Consider the following 20,562-nt stretch of genomic DNA (forward strand, 5'->3'; position numbering starts at 1 on the left):
TTTAACACGCTCTGTACTAGAGTTTCCTGTATACTCTCTGTCCTAAAGGAAGGCTGGAGTCAGTATCACTGTTCCGAATATACCTTGTTTCATTTTAACACTGCTTCTGAGTGTATCGCAAGATCCGGACACCCTAGAAAGGGAGATATGTTTGCATAAACTTGTTTGAGCACAATCTTCAATTTAGCCCCCATTTTCTCCCTCATGGTAGTAAGTGCCAGATGGTACTAAGGCCAGATGCCTGAGTAAAGTTCACAAACATACCTACTTCTGGTCTCAGACATCCCTTGTAAAGAAATCTGTGGTATTACAGAGCTCTAGAGCTTAAAACACTTAACCTTGTCCAAAAGGTGCTTGTTGTCCTTCAAGTGAGCAGTTAAATCTCCAAAGTGTGTACATGGAAAAATAAATTCCACTCCCCCCCCATCTCATTTTTCATTAAAGAGGAGCTCTTTTTTCTCCCTTAAAAGAATTATTTAAGCCACTAGAGGTCTTGGACCATTTCATGCTGATTTGCTGTGTGACTTTTACATATGGCAAGGCACAAGAGCAGGACTCAGGTTAGCACACCTCCCCTCACCGTATGTCAAAAGCCTACTGCCTGGATTGGACTTTTACGTACATCCTTCCATGCATCTATGCCTCACCCACCTGTGGTGGATGACGGAGCATAGGGACTGGACATATCTGCATGCGTGTTTCAAGCCCAGTCCCTTCTGCACATTCTTGGGCTGCCCAAGCACAACCTGTCATGTGCAAACTGGTTATTTGAATGTGAGACAAGTGGGGAATAAGTGGAGAAGAGCTGGGTTTGTAGAACATGTAACCCAATTTCAGTGCAGAGCCCACCCTACCTGAAGCTCCAGTCTCATTCCATATAGCCATCTTCCCCCTTCAAACCAGGTTAAAACCAGGTTACTTCATTCCAGTGATAGTGTTGCCATAACGAAGCAGCAGGGGAAAATCAGCTGCCAGAGGTTTCTGTCTCGCCTTTGGGTTTTTTCCTCAGCTCTCTCTGTGCTTCTGCTCAGTACTTCTGAGACACTTCCATGGAATCATCTTACTGACTCTCCTTTTGATTTAAAATACTTAACATCATGCTTTTTAGCAAAAGCTTGCCATGTGATTGCTTCCTATTCTGTTCTCGGCCTTCACTCTGCACACCCGATTTGTTCCTGTCTCCATCTTGCCTTCCTAGTAACAGCACATAGCTGCCTATGTAAATGAAGCTTCACTTTCTTCCAAGTTGGACTCTGACAACATTCTGCCACTGGCAACTTCACACTGAGCATGACACAGTGCCACACAGAACATTCCATGACATCACAGCATCTTAGCCAATGGCTTTTGGGGTTGCAGACAGTAGGCAGCAGGCTTTGGCCTTCGATAAATAAGAAATGTCAGGAAATAGTTAAACATAGAAATATTTATTGATATTAAAAGCAAATTCTAGTAGTAGAATACGAAATTCAGAAGACATTTTAATCAAGATATATATATATCAGTTAAGGCATACATTCCAGTCTTGTGTCTGTAATAAATATGCTATAAAATATTACAGAATATTCTTCTTTTAACTATTTAAAAGGAGTAGTACCCCATATATATTTGAACTAATGGCAATGGATATAGTAGTATAAGGTTAAAAAGAAAAGAAATATATAAACACTATTTAAAATATCAATTAAATTATAAAATGGCAAGATCGTTTCTATCTTCAAGGTCCCTTCCAGAGGGCTTGGATACAAAAGGCACTCTTGTTAATATACATTAGCTGATTTTCAATCTCTAGTTAATTCATTGCGGTTTGGTGCAGATCCCATGCAGCCTGTTGTACAGCAAAAACAGCTGATTCTCTCTGCCCAGTGGCTGCATTTGTTTCACACAAGTTGTAAGAACACATGGGCTGTATCTGACCAAGTCATCCCATCAGCCCAAGGACTTCTGCTTGCACAACAGAACTTCCCCTTCCTCTTCCTGAATGCTGCCGCACCCCCAACCACAAATCTGTTCTGGAGTTTTGGAGGAACCACCAGAACAGATCTGGGATGCACAGGGGGAGGAGGAATTCCAGTGCACAAGCAAAAGTCCTTGCGCCAACAGAACAACTTTTGGATGCAGCCCTACTATACTTTTAGGGTTTTTGTCATGAGGATTCCAAAACTTTAAAAGCTGGAACCGTTAAAAGGCATTCTCAAATACGATTTTGAGACGGTAAAGATGCGTTTGTTGCATGATTGCTACAGGAAATAAGAACATCATTTCACAATCTTTAGAAACCTTATTATTTCATTCCTAGATAAGACAGATGGAGAGGCAGATCCTTTTTTTAAGTTTGCAATTTGTATTGACTTAAAACACTTGGCCAAAGTTTGGGCGCAATCCGGTCCATGCCCTGGCCTAGGGCCTCTGTTGGGCCAGCTCAGCTCTCAACATGTTGGGAGGAAAACTTATCATCAGAAGAAGAGCAGGAAGGGAGGGAGTCCCACATATGCAATCTGCTCCCATGGGAGAAGGGTTTGGTCCCCGTGTATTGTCATTAACCTGTTATATTCTTAACTTTTACAGCAACTTTACATACACAAGTACTGCCTGTTTCTGTGCTCTGTCCCTTGTATGACTGAATAACATTCAGATCAGGTGGATTTGGTGAAATTGACTTCAATGGGTTTGTGTTATCTTAAATCCAACTACTACTACCACCAGCATTTTGTGAATTCTGCAGATAAGCTGTCCTCTTCTCCAAGACAAATAGATGGGACTCTCTCTGCTAAATCTATGGTTCCTCTTCTAAATCTATGGATGCTTTTCATGACCAAAACACATGCTACGGTTCCAGAATCTGTAATTCGAATGTAAAACCTACGTGGGCTACAAAATACATTTCTCTTTGTATTCCATATGAACAATGTTCACATGTGGAAGAAATTAAGGCAGCAATCCTATACTCACCTGAGTGTAAGCGGCATTAAACTTAATGAGACTTCTGAGTTAGCATGCATAGGAATGCACTGTTAAAAAAGGCATTTTTAGCAGACTAGGGAACTATTTAGTTACTATTCTGAAAGAATAAGGTAGACTGATACCAGTGTGCTAGCTCTTGTGCCTAACTCAGTGTTGGGCTTCAAGTGCCTTTTTTATTTTAACTACAGCAGTTAAGATTGAAGAAAAGGAATATATCCTGCTTTCTCCCCCCCCCATGCTAAAGTCTCACAATAAATTTAATATGCAGTCACAATCGACTGAAGCACTGGCACAAACAACCACTGCTTTTGTAAGCGTATTAATATTTGTATAACAAATCGTGTTTGCACTCGAATGCCTAGATCACATTTCGGAAGAACCTTAGATTAACCAGAAACCTCAATGAGGTTTAGTACAACTATTGCTAAATTGTGAGAATATGACTAGCAGCTGGAATTCCCATACAGCCCCAGGGATGGCTGATCTGTTCTGCATTATGGAACCATCTTTGCCAATACAACATCCAGTCTGCATTCATGAAGGCTAGGGATTCACTTAAAAAGCTTGGATTCAATAAAAGTTCCAGGCTGTTCCAAAGAGCTTCACATATTGAATGTGGCAGACAAACCTCAGCAATGGATTCATGGTATCAACTTCAGACCACAACACCCTAGTTCCCTCACGGCACCTGCAATGTTTACCATCCAATGTGTAAAAATCTAGGAGTTCAAAAGTAGAACAATGATCAAACCTGCGACGTTGGATTTATCAGCATCATGCTCTAACCAACTGAGCTGTACAGCGAATTTTCTGCCTCACGTGCCAAAATAACTTGACTGGCTTTGGATACTATGCACTTTGAACTGGAAGGCAGGGCACTGTTTGCTGTTCTGCCTCAAACAACAAAGTGCTCTGAGCTGGCCCTGCAACCCCTGCTAAGTGTTAAATCAACTTCCCAGGACTCTCCAAATTGCTTGCAACAGTTTGAAAATTGATTTGAGATGATGGGAGAAATCTGGTGTGGAATTATGAGGGTTTCTGCAGATGAATCAGGATGCTGGTGTTTATTAATAATCACCATAATTTAAAAAACAATGTCACATCAACCCGCTAAAAGGGATATGAAAGGCCATGCCAAAGTTAGGCAGAAGGTAAACTTCCCATTTAGTGCTGCTCAGGAGGAGGAGGAGCAAAAGTTCTACTTAATTGCATTGAGCAAGCTGGGAATGAATTAAAAGCAACAAAGAAGAACAGATAAATAACTCCAAATTTTTTCAGCTGCATAATTCTGCACAGTTCAGACAACCTCTTTCGAAAGGCTGTGATAAATCAATATATGGCTTTGGACTCCCATAATCTTTCTCTTTATATATATATATATGTACAATAAAATCTCTTCTATGGCTTTCCTTTGAAATTAAGAGGAAATGTCCTAATAACTTCAGAGGGGGGAAAGCTGGGAAGAAAATGCCCACAAACAGCAGAAAATTTCAAAGTAGAAGATGTAGAACAGCATATAAATCAATTGAAAGAGCCCATCTTTAAAAACCAAGACGCACTTGGATAAAAGCAAAATTAATTATTTTTCCCCAGTGACATGTAGTACTCAGTTAGCACTTTCCAAGCTTTTGGCGCCATGAATCCTTCAGGGGGGTTTTCGCCTTCACGAGCCAGCTTCCTCATGCGTGTGCCAGAAATGAAGTCAAATTCATTGTGCCTAGTAAGCAAAAAAAGTTATCCATGAAAACATTACAAATACAGTTCTACCTTGGTTTTCGAACAGCTTAGTTCTCGAACATTTTGGCTCCCGAACACCACAACCCCGGAAATGAGTGTTCCGGTTTGCGAACTATTTTTGGAAGCCCAACATCCGACGGGGCTTCCGCGGCTTCCGATTGGCTGCAGGAGCTTCCTGCAGCCAATCAGAAGCCATGCTTTGGTTTCTGAATGTTTTGGAAGTCGAAGAGACTTCCGGAAAGGATTCTGTTCGACTTCCAAGGTATGACTAGAAAGAATGAAATACCAGCAGCAACGCACAGAATTTGCAACTTTTCTGTTCATCTTAATGAACATACAAATGAGATGAATATGGTTGCAATGGTCTCTCCAACAATCCTAGAACTGAAACCCAGATTTCAAGATTGCGCTTCACAATATCACGCAGGAGCAAATCAAGCCCATGAACCAGAACATAATGTTTGCCGTGCTACTTCTCTATGGGCACTTATCAACTCGGCAGGTCTTTCTGTAAACTCTGATTTTGTGATTTTCCAAAATGAATCTTGGACAGGGCTAGCTGCCACGCAGCTACAGGCAGTTATATTTCAACATCCTGGCTAATCCAAAACCCAGAAACAGATTTTTCAAACATTTTCGCATGCTGCAAAATGAGCCTCCCCACAGTTTTGAGCAATTTGAATTAACAACATATACTTTTTTCATCTGTGAGGCTTCAATTGCCTTTCAACATACCTCGTGCCATTTCATTTGAAGTCTCATCATAGTTCATGTGGAGGAGAATGTGGGAAAGAACCGTTTCTGATGCACATGAGCACATAGGCCTAGGTAAGCTATTACAAAACCACTAAGCCTCTGCTACAGGTGGTCATTTACTGTGTCATTTACCTGTCCGGATCATAGAAGACCATCGCCTTTTGTACTATGCTGTATGCTGCTACTCGGAAGGGAATGATTTCCACAGAGTTCAGTCCTGGAGCCATGCTAAGCACCTTCCCACCTTGTGTGGGTTCGTACAGATCTTTCTTGGTCTCTGGGTGAGGCATACCAGCTGGATCTCGGCCCACAATGTAGAAATTGGCTCCAGCAATCATCCGAGCCCGACAGTGCCACTGGACCTGAGGAAGTGCCACAGGATTAGAGTTTGACGGATGGATGGATTGAGTTTGGCTGAAAAAACTTTGAGGGATCATAGAATGGTAGACTTGGAAGTCCACAACTCCCTGCAATGCAGGAATCTCAGCTAAAGCATCCATGACAGATGGCCATCCAACCTCTGCTTAAAAACTTCCAAGGAGGGTTGGATGAAAACCCATAACAAATTCATGCTCCTCCCTCAACTTTCAGCAGCCATTCCATCACACTATAGGAGAGGAGAAAAGACAGGCTACAGGACTTCTCTCTCGGCTTTGCTGGAAGATCAGCAATTTTACTCCCCTCTCCATTTGCCCCCTGCTCCATATGCTCACCACAAAATCCCTGTAACTAAGAATTAGTGCCTGAACTTGATTTTGCCTGTTCCCTCCCAACCCCTCTTTTGTGTTGCATCTATAGTGAGCCTGGGGACGCGGGTGGTGCTGTGGGTTAAACCACAGAGCCTAGGACTTGCTGATTAGAAGGTGGCAGTTTGAATCCCCGCCACGAAGTGAGCTCCCATTGCTTAGTCCCTGCTCCTGCCAACCTAGCAGTTCGAAAGCACGTCAAAGTGCAAGTAGATAAATAGGTACCACTCTGGCAGGAAGGTAAACGGCATTTCCGTGCGCTGCTCAGGTTCGCCAGAAGCGGCTTAGTCATGCTGGCCACATGACCCGGAAGCTGTACGCCGGCTCCCTCGGCCAATAAAGCGAGATGAGCGCCACAACCCCAGAGTCATCCACGACTGGACCTAATGGTCAGGGGTCCCTTTACCTTTACCTTTATAGTGAGCTTCAGGGCTGCGACTGTCTTCTCACTGATATTTGTAAGCCCTTTTGAGCTTACAATGGTTTTGCACCAGTTTGCAATGTTTATCTCCAAAGAATCCTGGAAATAATAGTTTAGGCGAAAATCCTATACACATTTACTTGCGAATAAGCCCCACTGAACTAAGTATGCACAGGATTGTTCTGTTAGGGCATTGGATTGTTCTGTTAGGGCATTGGTCATGTTCTGTTGGAGATTTGTAGTCCCCATCACTGCAGCTACAATTCCCAGGGAATTCCCAAGACTTAAGAGAAATAATTTAAAAGGAAAAGAATCCCACTGTAGGGAGAAGCAAAGGAGGACAGCAAAACGATGCATACCTCTGTTGGTCCAGCATACAGCATTGGAGAAGGGAAAATGGCCACGATGGTGGACTTTGGATCCAGCACGTGCTCCTCCAGCACTGCAGCATGCTGCTTCATGCGCCACTCGAGGGGCACATCATCATCCTTGGTCCATCCCCCGAGAGGGTGCAAGAGCAGCACAGGATGCTTATAGCCCCTCTCAAGGAGGCGCCGTTTGGTATCCTGCATCAGCAGGGCATGTCCGTTGTGCACAGGGTTGCGCAGCTGGAAAGCAAACACCGCATCTGAAACATAAGAAGTGGGAAATGCAGATGTGAAAGGATCCAGGACATGCAAAACTGCACCATGATGTTAAGCAGTGAAAAGTAGATGATATGGACCTACATTAAACGCAGCAGCTTTTAATATTTACAGGTTTAATAATAATATAAAACATACACACAGAGATCCCTAAACCAGGGTCGTTATAAAGTAGGGATGGGGAACCTTCCACATTGGATGTTGCTGGACTGTAATTCCCATCATCCCTGACCGCTGGTTGGGGCCAATGGAAGCTGGAGTCTAGTGACTTCTGTAGGGCCACTGGTTCCCCATCCCTGTTAATAAAGCCAACATCAGCATTGGAATTCTAGCATGAATATCATTCACCCCTGGGAGGCCTTTGACTTTCTATAGTAGGAAACTATTTTTTTCTCTCCAAGGCACGATCCAAAGAACATAACTTTTCGTTCTCTCCCCACCTTCCATGAAAGAGAGAATCACATTGTTTTCATTTCTAAACATTTTATGGTCCGCCTCATTTTCAACATCTCTTGACTTCCACAACAACAAAAATCCTAATAAAAGAACAATAAAGCTGTCACAGAGACACTTGCAAATCTGCACATCAGAAACAATCATCCTAATAAGAAAATTAAGCATCCTAAATCAAAACCTCTCTCCGACATTGCTCTCCAACAGAGCTGCTCAACGCCAGCTATGCGCTCAGGAAAACTCCTGTTTTACTGCCTTTTTGAGGCTTGGAAAATGCTGCTGTCCCATCATTTGGAAGGACAGGACAGCCACCACTGTGTTAGTCTCAGTGGACTATAGAGCAGGGTCAAACCATCTGCTTCTGCAGAACACCTGGAGGGTGGGAATAGATGAAGGCAGGAATTGGTGCCTGCATGGTGCAAATCTTTTTAACAATTTACCTTAGTGGGGGACGCCACTTGGGCTCAACATCAGGCAACATAATGTCTTGGATCAGTGTGGTTTATATATGTTCCTTAACACTTGCAGGGCATCTAGTTCCAGAGTGTTGGAACCACCAGGAAGAAGGCCCTGCTCCCTGCCACATGGTATAAGCAATGTTGCAAATGCAAACACTTACCAGCATTCATTTCTGCGAACTTCTGTCTCAGCTCCAAGGGAGTCAAGCGGTATTGGTCCAGCCCATCATTCCACTTAATTCTCTCTAATACAAGGAGGTCTCCACCAGCCAACCAGTCTCCACTTTCCATCACCATCTATCAAAGGACACCACAGTTAATTAAGGCAAAATGATACTTATAATGTAACTGTGGGGTTACAGCTGCTATCCATGGTAAAATGAAGGAGGGACCTTATCAAAGAGGTTTTGTGGTGCTGACTGCTTAAAAAGCAGAAATGTAGCAGGAGTGGCAGGCAAACTGTGGCTTCCAGGCAGTTCAAGAAAGTTCAAGATAATTTGAAGCAGAGAATGACAACTTTTGCTTCTCCTCTCCCAGCTACATGTTTAGAAAAACATTGCTTGAAAATTCTGATATCATGGCCATATTGCCATATACTTAGATCTCGGAACTTTGCCTATTTACAGTATAAATTGTCTACTGTTGCTAGCTTCTGATTCATAAACTTGATTTTGCAATGAGTTCAGAAAGACTTTCCAGGAACTAGGTTGGAAGGAGTGACATGTGGAGCCCTGAGCATGCCAGGGAGGGCAGATTCTGCTCTCACTGGTGCATTCTAATCTGTCCCCGCCCCCCATGCGCTGCCATCCTTTCAATTTTTCAATTTTCAGGCAGTGCTTAGGTGAGAGTTGCAAAGGCTCAGGCTTAGCTGGAAGGCACAAGCCTTCAGCAACCCCAGCAGCCATTCAAAAGGCCAGGGAGTGGGAGGTGGACTGGTGCAAAATAGCCATTGAGACTTCTGCATACTTCCTTCTTACGAAACTTGCTATCTTTAGCTCCTAATACAAAGATGTATTTATTTCAAACCTTGCCAACCTTCATTTAAAAAAAAAGAAAAGAAAAGAAAAGAAAAACTCAAGGCATTTAAAAACCCAGTATTAATAGCCACAGTAAACAACAACAACCATGTGTTGTATTCAATGTAGCGTTAAGCATATTGTTCTGTCAGCACAGGCATTTCTCACTGTGCAACGGAATGATCTCACCCTCTCCTAAACCCCCTAAATCTGTTCTGGGGGTTCCACTAATTCTCCAGAGCACAACTGGAAATGATGTAAGTGGCACGTGGGGGGACAACCCATTACACTAGTGCAAATCCTTGCACTAGCACCATAATTTAGTTGAAAAGCGCCCAGTGTAATTACAAATGCGACTGTATCACCTTTCTCACCTGCCCCAAAATAGAAATGTTGTGAGCAATTTAAAAACATAGCAAGTGGCTACTGAAACCCCAAAGTTTTTCCTGATAAGTGAGTGAGCTTTTACATTGCCGCTGGAGGAGGGTATGCAACCGCACCTCTTGAAAGAGTCCTGGGGCCACTCCCGAGGAGGCCCTAATTCTTGCTGCAGGAGAATTTATATTTTCTATTGAAGTGATGCAGAGCTATCAACCTAAATAGGTAGACAGTTTGCTCATATTCATCGCCACAGAAATAGAGGAACTTATTCTGTGATCACTTGCCTTTACATGTGGGTGCTTTGCACATGTGGTTCCCCAAACACGTGCGCAACGTTCTTCTTTCCTGTGCTCAAAAAATTCTGGATTTTGCAGTATGGCCACTCTCCGCCCATTGTACTCCAGTGTAAACGCATTGCATCCTTCCAGGCGTTTCTTTTCTTCCGCAGTTATTGGTAGTACAATTGGAATGGTCAGGTTAATAACGCCATCTGTTGAAAGAAATTTTATTTCAATTAACTTTTTATATATATATAAAAAAGTACACCAGGGATGGCTCCACAGATGTTGCTGGGCTCCAGCTCCAGCCATCATGGCCAATAGCCACTGATGATCAGAGATGTGGCTCAACAAGATGGGGCAGGGCACACAAATATGTGAAAAGGATGGTTAAGTTGCTCATCTGGAAGCACTGAAACGAGAAGGTCCTTTGGCGATTTACTTATTTACTTATTTAATCAATCAATCAATCAATCAATCTATACATCATGCTTTAATGTTCAAACAAAACACCCAGGGAAGCTTACAACATAAAACTTTAAAAGAAAAGAAAAGGGTGGGACCCCCCAGGATAAAAACAGCAGCAATTAAAAACAGATCCAGCATAAATTGATATGTAAAAGAGAAAAACTTGTCCGCATCCAATTTCTCCATGCTGAGACACCTCCCAATCAGCTGCCCCACTTCACAGTCTAACAACCATATTTTGAACTAACTGTAGTTTCCAAACAGTCTTCAAAGACAGCTGCACCTTTAACATATTGCAGTAGTCTAATCTGTAGGTTAGCAGAGAATGGATCACTTTGCTAAGGTTGTCTCTGTCCAGGAGCTGTCACAGTTGACACACCCAATGGTGAATGTATTTGTTTTATAAATGAACCTTTTGGTGTTTCTGCTCCAAGGGCAATACCCTTCAAAATGCAATAAAAAACCATTTGCAATAATTAAAGCATAATGAAAAACATTTTACATTAAATCTGTGATTAAAACCAGGTTAAATAACACCAAAGCACGGGGAGTCACAAGAGAGTACACTGGATGGCATAACCTCACACTTTGGACTTAACTTGAACTGACTTGAAAGGTTGGACACCAAATGAGCTACTAAATAAAAAGTTTATTCACCTTGTAAAAAACAAACACCCTTTCATACCACTACAGTTTGTTGGTACCACATCAACTTCAACAAAGATGTTAGAGGATGCAATATCTACCTCCTTATTGGACTTTCAAGTTGTTACTTTTATTTAGAACGTTACAGATCCATACACACTGGTTCCTCACATGTTGCCACAAGGAATGAGCATTCAGGTGCAAATAAGGATTTCTTCATCCACTTCAATAGGAGGAGTTCTGTGTCAACATCCCTTTATGCACACAGTACTGTGCCCTCTTATTGGAGCGAATGGGGAAAAACACACAGGAACACTTAGGAGTGGCTATGCAACTCCTGGATCAAGGACAAAGTGAATCCCTTAGTTCAGAACCAGAGTTCAGAACGATATGATGTCTTGTAATGATTACTGGTTTGTTTGCTGATTGCTTCCAAGACTCATATAATCGTTAGCATTTTATATGAGTGATCTTTGGACCTTTGCTCTTCACCAGTAGCTACTCTCTTCTTTTTTAAACTAAGGTTCGTTTTCTTTGATTTTGCAGCAAAATTTATCTATAAATTTGTAGGGTTGCCATATTTTGAAGAGCGAAAAAAGAGGAGACATTGGCCAACTTCTACTTTTAATTATGGATCTCTAGGATGACTCTACCCATGAAAAAGAGGAAGTGTCCTGGAAAAAGAGGACATATGATTGCTACACTGATCAAATGACATATATAGCCATAAACTCTGCACAAATTGCTCCTTCAAGTAGGTGACTCAGTGCAGTCACAGCACAGCTATAGCAAGACTGACAGTTCAGTTTGGTTCGGTTCAGTGTGCTCTCAAATCAGCAGAGTGGCCTGCTCAATTTCTTCTGCCACAGCTGTATTTTGTCTGCAGAATTAAGCTGCCAACCAACAAAGCTTTTTCAAAGTGTTTTTAGAAGGTCTGCCTCAGACTCAGTCCAGGCCTATATTTGGTCTGGTCAACTGAAAGGCCTGACTAGGAAAAAGAGGAGTTTAGTGAGCAAAACCAAAAGGGATTAATAAATTAGTAGGGAGTACTCTGGATTACGGTAGTTCACTGACTGGATCTCCTCTGCCTGTCATACCCAGCTGAAGTTAGATATTTGTCTTTCATGCAATGGGGGAAGGAAAATGGTGAGTGTAGCACTCCTCCAAGATATGTATCCATACATATATGCATACATGTGAACTATGTTTTCATTAATGAAAAATTGGGCCATTTTGTGCTGAGAGTGTGTGCTCCATGGATTTGAAGGGCAAGGTCAAATTCTTTGTAGGGTCATCAATTTGCAATAACCCTTCTGCAATCCTCACCCGTATATTTGCTACCAAAACCCATCATGCCAGCACCAAAAGGCTGGTAAGTGAAAACACTGGACTCAAAATGAAAAGCAGGACCCAACAATTTGTGGAAACAAAACACTTCTAATACATCCATTATAATATAACATCATTATAACATCAAAATATATAATAGAATATCAAAACACCAGCTGTGTTTGAATAGACTGAAGAAGGAACACAGGGTGTGAGACAGGCCTAAGGCACAAAACAGGAGTACTTTGAGAGTATTTACAAGGATGCAAAGAAGCATTATCTTCTCAAAGATGAAGGTGCAGCAAAGGAGGTTCTGGCCCCAGAGAAAAAAGTCTTTTAATACAGTAATATGGAAACTCAGTGCATTCTTTCCTTACATGATTGTGTTCATATTGCCCTCAACACAGTAAAGTGCTTAATAAACAAATATACCTAACATGTCTCATCCCTCACACCAATTTTTCCAAATGCACATTATATTTCCAAATGCACATTATTTTACCAAATGCACATTTTCCAAATGCATATCCACCCCCCTACGCACTAAAAAACCCTGTTACTCATGCTCTTGCTCATTCCAGTATGTACAATACTGGGTAATACCCAACATCAGACCTACTCAGAGTTATGTAAATTGATTTATTTCAATAGGTCTACTCAGACTGTGACTAATGTTGGCTATCACACGTTGAGTTTATGCCACTTCTTAGCATCAAAATATCACTTTGCCTTTCTGTTTTGTTGTGCATCCAGTGTTCCTATGCCAGGATATTTACAATCAGTTTTGTTTTGCTGTTGTTCAAACACAACATTTACTTTGTAAAAACTATACCCTCTAGTAAACTTACCCAATTTTTTTTAGCTGGTGGTTGTTTTTAACGCTCGCAAACATATCACAACTTTTTTTGAAGGTTTCAGTTCATAAAAAATATAATCAATGACAAATTTGAAATGAAGTATCATAGCAGTTTTAACCATTGAATGCGTGTGATTTTCATTACAATTCCAAAGTAAAATTTTAATGGATTTGGTGATTATTTGCACTACTCTAACTATCCTTGAGATTATCCAAGGATCATCTTGGTTATGGGTTGGATCCAAAGACGCACAAGCAAAAAGCAAGTACAGTCGTTAGCACTGTTCTTTGAAGACTTTATTTAAATCCTTTACATTTGGGCAAAGCAAGCCTTAATGGCTGGGTTACAAGCTGAAGGTCTAATGCAATAAAGTATCTTGGACTACACTGCAGCATCCAAATTAATTGTGCAACTACATTGGACACATGCCGTTCACCCCTGGAAAGTATGACATCATGGCTGGAGAGCAAACATGTCCCCATTGAAAAGTGCTTGCAATAGCCACTTAACAAACATTAGGAAAGCCAGGCTTGCTTGGCTCTTGGTGCTTGGGGATTTTAAATAGCTGTGTTTGCAAGTGGCTGCTGTAAGTGGTTTTCTGCGTTCCTGCTGCGAGGGCTTGCTTTGCACATATGTCAGGGATGTAAAGTAAAACCAGTTACTGTATGGAATCCAGAGCAATAATAGCAAATGGTATTGCGGAAACAGAAGAACTGTTCTTATGCAACACTCTTCCACAGCCCTTCCATGATCAAAAGAGGTTTTCTGCTCACGGAGGGGGAACCTTTGAATCCAAGCCACCGTGCAAATTCTGCTGACCTTAGTTTAAATTTTATACTTACCAAGTCTATAGGTCACCCATATTTAATCCATGCATAATCAGGAACTTTTAATATATTCATAGTGCAATTCAACCAGATGCATTTTTATTTAAGTCTTATCAAAAGCTCTTTGGAAATATATAGATTTTAGAGATAAAACTGCGGATTCCGCCAATGGCCTTATCATCAAATATTCAGCGTATGGGACTGGAGAGCTGCATGTGGGTCAGTGGTTGACAAGTTGCACATGGCTAATATTCAGTGAGGAATCGCCTTAAACAAAAGAACTGAGTGCAAGCCTGATCTACGGAAATTAATAAGAGCTTTGCCAATCAGGGATCAAAGCCAATTAAGACATATCCTTTCCCAGCCAATAAAAATGCTTGAGGAACCTGGTACTGGTAACTGGTTGGATCACGAATATACTCGTAACAGATTGCAGCCCTCTACATAAAAATTTCATTTCTATAACATACATTTTCTAACCTTTTAAATTAAAATCTCATAACTGTAATTATTTTCATACCATAGTGGGGGAAGAAAACAACTGAATACGTACCAAGCTCGGATATATCAAATCTACCCCTTCCTGGCAAAATATAAGCACAATTATCAACCATATTTTAACTGGCCCACCCCCCCCACCCCCAGGCAAATAACTTCAATTTGATGTTCTAACCCTCAACATCCTCTTGCTTCATTCAGACCAATGCAGGAAGAGAGGAAAAGGTTCTCAAGGGCGCAGCTAACGCAGGTGCAGTTGTGCATCCTGTTCTGTATTATGATGCAAGGCTGGAACCCACTGACTGAATCTGTCCTTTTATGCAGGTGAGAATGTAGGTTTTTATTTGGGGCCGCTAGTTGCACATGATAAGGGTTCTGAGGTTTTCCTATTTTATGTTAATAACAACAACTCCATATAGTAGGCAAGATTAAAAGATCACATGTGTTATCTCACGAAGGTTCTTTGCAAATAAATATTATGGCAAGCAGTGGAATAGGACTTAAGTGAAGAGGGCTCCATTCCACTTTCCTAAGATTTCCAGGTTGTGTATTCTTTCAAAAAAACAAAATCCTATTTGCAGGGGGCAATGGTGGGACATAAGAAATGTGTGCATACCCCATGGGAAGTAAAGCATCCCTTAAACTACTTTCAGCTCTAGGTTTCAGGGGAATTTAGTTACAGCTCACTTTTGTTGCATTATGCCCAGTAAGTGATCCAAGATAACTGAGTGAGATTCATGCATGTGGGGGTTTGAACCCAAGGCTTCCTAGACCAACACTCTATCCATTACACCACAAATAGCATTTTAAAGCCCAGCGACTTGGGAAATAAAGAGGAAAGCTTTTATGACTGCCTGAAATGCTCCCCCAAAACAAAGGCTTAGGCTTTGTGCATTTTCTGTGGCCCTTGGGAGTGAGGCTAGGTCTAGTTCAACTGGACATGCCCAGAATCTGGCATGGATGCACCTGTGATCAGCAGGTTTTTTCACATCTCCCAATACAGCAGTAATGTGAACTGTTTCATTCAAAAGCTATGCTCCAGTCACCTCAACAGGTAAGTGTTCTGAACTGATTTCTTCTGCTGAATTTCCCGCAATGTGCATATAGGCAGGCAAAAGCTCTAAAGACAAAGTGTAGGAGCCGGCAAATCATACCATCAAGCAAGGTGCCAAAATGGATAACTTGCAAGTATTCTTTCTCCCGCATAAACCCTTTCAATGGGCTGGCCCAACCTTCACTTAGGACTTGAACCCACTGTAGATCCAACTGAAAAAAAGAGAACACCATATGGCAGATTTACAACACAAGTAAAGACTGCCTGTTTTCACACATTTAAGTATTGCAAATTACTTTCTAATTAAATACAATGGAGCGTCCCCAATTCTTGTTTGGCCCCCCCAAAAAATATTTTCTTAGATAAAAGCGACTACATTTCCACTACTAAAATACAAGCCCAATTACTAAGAAGTGTAAGTTACTTATGACCAAAACAAAAGGCATAAAACATCACAACCACGTTTTTTACTAGCAGGTGTCAGTCATTATGATGGGCAGGTTATGTTGAGGGAAACCCATATACTGTGAACTGTATCTCCCCAAGAGATTTCTCATGGTTCATGACCAGATCACACAATGCCAGCAATATTGGGAAACCTTCGCTACAATGCAATATTATCCCCACATGTAATTCCTCTTCCTTCAACAGCAATACCAACCATTCTCTGATATAAGAATAAATAAAAGGTGCACTTGGATTCATCATTAAGGTTGTAAAGCCTCTTAACCTGGTAGACACTGTGTAGGAGGCAGGTTTTGGATCCCCCTCACAGCTCTGGAAATTTACTGCTTGCTTATAGCCGGTTTATATCAACATACTCCCAACTCAAATATATACGAAGGGCATGCAATTAATAATAATACACACACAGCCCTCAAAAAAAAAAAAAGCTAGAATTTCTACAGAAGCAGCCAGATATTAATTTCTAATCATGCAGTTGTAGAAGCGTAAATGGCTGCACCTGCAAATATTAGCCAGTAGATGGCCACAGGTGTCGTGGGAATCATTTTGAGTCCAATTGCATTGGGATCAAAAGCATCAAAGATAAAAGAAGCCTGGAATAAACTCATTGTTGACTAGCGGTTGTTAAATCTTCATTTTATGTTTGTTTGGTTTTTTTAAAAAAAGAAAACAGCAAGGGCATTGCATTTAAAGAGATCTATTCTTAGCTAGTACAAGGAATTTCAAACATCTTGCCCTCAGAGAATCCTTTCTAAACTGATTTGTCTGTAAGTCGGCCACAGGACACCTGTGTGTAGCTGAGTACCTTAAGGAATGTTTTTGACCCTGGAATTAACACAGGGTGCAGACTGGGGCCACTGGGCCTTGGTGTAGTGGCCTTGGTGTAGTCCTGGCTGAAGTGAATGACTAACCTAGAACATTGGTCTTCAGATGGTGAAGTTCCCTCACACTTACGTGGTTGTGACCTGATCTGAAGTGGGCCACAACAACAGCACTACCACCATACACAGTACACAGTACACAGTACACAGATACACAGTAAAAATAATAATAACAATTAGGAAATGGGTCCCCAAACTCACAGGTAAGTTAAAGGTTGGTGGCCTAAGCATACATCAAACACTCTCCTTTATCAACTTAGTGCATTCTAGAGGGAGACTGGCAGTGGCAAACAAGCAGCCTTTTACTCCTCTTATTATTATGAAAGTCTGGATAAGCTTTACAGGGTTCCTTAGAATACGGTTTGAATATTATGGAACTGGGAAAACCTAAGGTACACGCAGGATTTTGGATTCTGGCTCCCTGAGGCATAATGGCAACCCATCTTGTAAACTCTCTCATTCGCATGTCCATGACACATAAGGAGGCCAGCAACTTCTGCCAGAGTTAGCTGAGAGGAAACAAGTCTTTCTGAGGAACCTTTCCATAGTGTAAATCAGGAAGGGAAATCCTTAATTCTCCAGATGTAACTCCCAACAAGCCCAGTCTGCATAGCCAATGGTCAGAGATTATGGGAGTTATAGTTCAACAAATAGTTCCTCACCCCTGGTGCACCCAATGATGACACTAAGGCATAAGGTAGCAAAGAAATGTTTTAAGTACTGATTACATATGACTGTATTTTACTGAACACACTGAGACGGCTATGTATTTTTAGCTGGACTCTGATTTCCCTAGGTATACAGTAGACAGAGTGATATGGATGATTATCTGGAACAGAACTATTTATCCAATTTACTCTTGCATCTTGCATTTGAATAAGTAGATCCTAGTCTACAAAGGCATATGCCACAGTGAATGTGTCAGTCTTTAAGATGCCCTGGGAATGTTTATTTACCGCCTTTGCCAGCCGCCTCTCTACCAGGTAGGTGGACAAAGTGATGGGCAATGAACTTACAATAAGTTCATAATTAAAATCTACAAAGATCACTTCCAAAATGCAATACAAACAGGAAAACAACTATTTTATAATAAATATATATCCATTAAAATCCAGAAGTAGTTAAAAGAAGCCAGTAAAAATCTAGGATTGGAAAGCATTCAAAAGGCAATCCAAGAGATTTTGATACCCGATGCAGAACGTTCAGATGGCACCCCTCCAAGAGTAATAAAAATATACTAAACTATAAAATTGGCAAGCTGATGCAGTTTGCTCGATCGGCTTGATGGCAGAGCTAGTTCTGGGTCTTTTTTTTGTTATCTTCTGATAGAACATATATAGAAATAAGGATTGGAGAGCCTTCTTGGGAATATACTGCCACAGGCTTTAATCCCATCTGCACTATACATTTAAAGTAGCATCATTTCACTTTAAACAGCCAAGGCTTCTCCTCAAAAGAATCCTGGAAACTGTAATTCATTAAAGGGTGCTGAGAGTCGTTCAAAGACCCCCATCCCCTTTACAGAGCTACAATTCCCAGAGAGGTTTTAACAATCAAGCCCTCTTCCCAGGGATCTCTGGCAATTGTAGCTCTGTGAGGGGGAATAGAGGTCTGCAGTCCTAACAACTTTCAGTGCCCTCTAGCAGACTACAGCTCCCAGGATGCTTTGGGAGGAAGTCATGACTGTTTAAAGTGGTATGATGATGCTGCTTTAGATGTGAATGAAGATGGTGGTGAAGTGGCACCAACAAGAATTAGTGGCTCCATGCACTGATAGACCTCCCTGATACACAGTGCACCAAACAATGCATAATCCTTGGAACACAGGAAGGAATGTAAGGGTGAAGAAATCTACTACCATTGGATGGTTTTGCGACAGCAGATTAACACAATTTCACTCCTCCAGGTTACTACTCTCTTACCTTGGTAATCTTCACAGAAGGCAGTGTATTGGCTTCAGCCCGAGCTTGTTCAACTTTATTTTCAGGGACAAACAGTTCAAGAACATCTTTGATCGCAGTTGGCGGAACAATGTTCTAGAGGATAAAAAGAAGATGTGTAGGCCCTTAGTGACAATATTCATTTTTAAAAATGGGTCTGGGAAGGGGGGGGGGAGACATTCATGCTTTTCTAGGTTTCGTTACTTAAACAGTGTACCTGGTCTTGCAAGAGGTCCACAATCTGCTGGATGCATTCAGTGACAGAATATATGTTGGTTTTCAGCACAATCTCAGGCGCTTCTGGTTTCTCATAATCTGAGTCAATTCCAGTGAATCCTAGAGTGTGGAATATTCATTTACATAAACATAAGCATGGCAGTCAAGCGGTTAAAAAGGGCAAGGAAATGTGTTCTCTTTCAGGACACCCATGCTTAGGAATGGCTTTTGCATCTTTTGCACGAACTGCTGGAGACCTCTCATCAACTACTTAAGTGAAAACACAACAGAGAAATCGCTACATTCCAAGGCAGCAGAGTTTCCTATCTAGCTATCTAGAAGAGTGCCCCTTCCTTCATGCAACACAGCTGTGTTGGGTCCATAGCTGCAGTTAGCCATGGCACAGCCATGGGAGGCCCCTGGCATCTCTCAGCTGGGTATCTAGTAACACACAAATTCAGACTGGAGCAGAGTTCAGCCAAAGCAAGTCTGCTGCTCAAGGGAGACTTCTGGAAGAAGTGGGATGGGGTGTGTGTGATGTGAACTGGGGATTCCATGTGGGGAATAGAATACATTATCAGTAGATGCAAAAACTGGCATACCTTTTATTTCTCCAGCTCGTGCTTTTTTATAAAGGCCTTTCACATCCCTGCTCTCACAGATATTCAGGGGAGCATCCACAAAGATTTCAAAGAAAGGAAGTCCAGCTGCCTCATGAATGTTTCTTGCATTCTGGCGGTCCTGTATAAAAGGAAAGCAGAGTAAATAAGAGCATACCAATGCTAACATTTGTTTCCTTTTACGTTACAGTACAAACACTCACACTCACACAGAGAGAGACATGACAGGACATTGACACAAAGCTCTCTCTCTCTCTCTCATATTATTTGTATATTTGTTTCTAGGTATTTATCCTGCTTTTTCAGGGCATCTACCCACAAATAGCAGCAAAACAGCACGATACGTCAGCATTAAGATAACATTTAAAATAAAAGAAGAGATATACCCACATTTAAAATGCCAACATCAATCCAAACATGGGATGCATCCAGACCTACAGGGCACACAAACACAGGACACAGCCTCTCTCTCTCTCTCTCTCTGCCAGAAACATGCTTATATTTTATAAACAGAATTCTTTTGCATAATGCTGAATAAAAATATTGGACCAACCTCCATTCCAACACTCCTTGACAATGCTTTACATGGAAACAATATATTTAAAGGACTGTATTTTTAGCCCCCAAATGTTGAAAGAGGAAGAAACAAAGTGAGGTTTGGCCAAAGGGGTTGGCCTCTTTCCCTTGGCCTTCACCCCACCCCCAGCTGGCCGTCTATTGTCCTCCCAGGCCGGGGGCCGGACGATAGCCACCCTGACCCAGGTGGGAGGCACCAGACCAGGTAAGCCCACTCAGTGTCGCAAACCCCGCCCACCTGTTGGGAAGGGAGGGTGGAAATTATGTATCTTCTTTCCACAAATACTAGTAAAAGTAGCTTTTACAGCATGGGGAATATGCTGTTTTTCTTG

The 20,562-nt window shown here is 41.7% G+C and overlaps 1 protein-coding gene across 2 annotated transcripts in view; it reads right to left on the reverse strand.

Moving 5' to 3' along the window:
• Window positions 1-1,411: 1,411 nt before the first annotated feature.
• The window catches only part of PAPSS2 (3'-phosphoadenosine 5'-phosphosulfate synthase 2), a 43,604-nt gene continuing 24,453 nt past the window's right edge, over window positions 1,412-20,562 (reverse strand). Inside the window, exons 4-13 of one of the 2 annotated variants that reach the window (XM_083614128.1) lie at window positions 19,637-19,775; window positions 19,036-19,154; window positions 18,801-18,914; window positions 15,633-15,744; window positions 14,534-14,563; window positions 9,861-10,066; window positions 8,341-8,476; window positions 6,984-7,252; window positions 5,590-5,819; window positions 1,412-4,681 (exon numbers count right to left, since the gene is read on the reverse strand). In XM_083614128.1, the coding sequence (XP_083470254.1) occupies window positions 4,540-4,681; window positions 5,590-5,819; window positions 6,984-7,252; window positions 8,341-8,476; window positions 9,861-10,066; window positions 14,534-14,563; window positions 15,633-15,744; window positions 18,801-18,914; window positions 19,036-19,154; window positions 19,637-19,775 (1,497 nt within the window). In that variant the 3' untranslated portion in view covers window positions 1,412-4,539. The remainder of the gene's footprint in view (window positions 4,682-5,589; window positions 5,820-6,983; window positions 7,253-8,340; window positions 8,477-9,860; window positions 10,067-14,533; window positions 14,564-15,632; window positions 15,745-18,800; window positions 18,915-19,035; window positions 19,155-19,636; window positions 19,776-20,562) is intronic. The other variant, XM_083614129.1, reaches the window with a different exon arrangement.

The sequence above is a fragment of the Podarcis filfolensis genome, assembly GCF_964270895.1.
Source record: "Podarcis filfolensis genome assembly, chromosome: 5".
NCBI lineage: Eukaryota > Metazoa > Chordata > Lepidosauria > Squamata > Lacertidae > Podarcis > Podarcis filfolensis.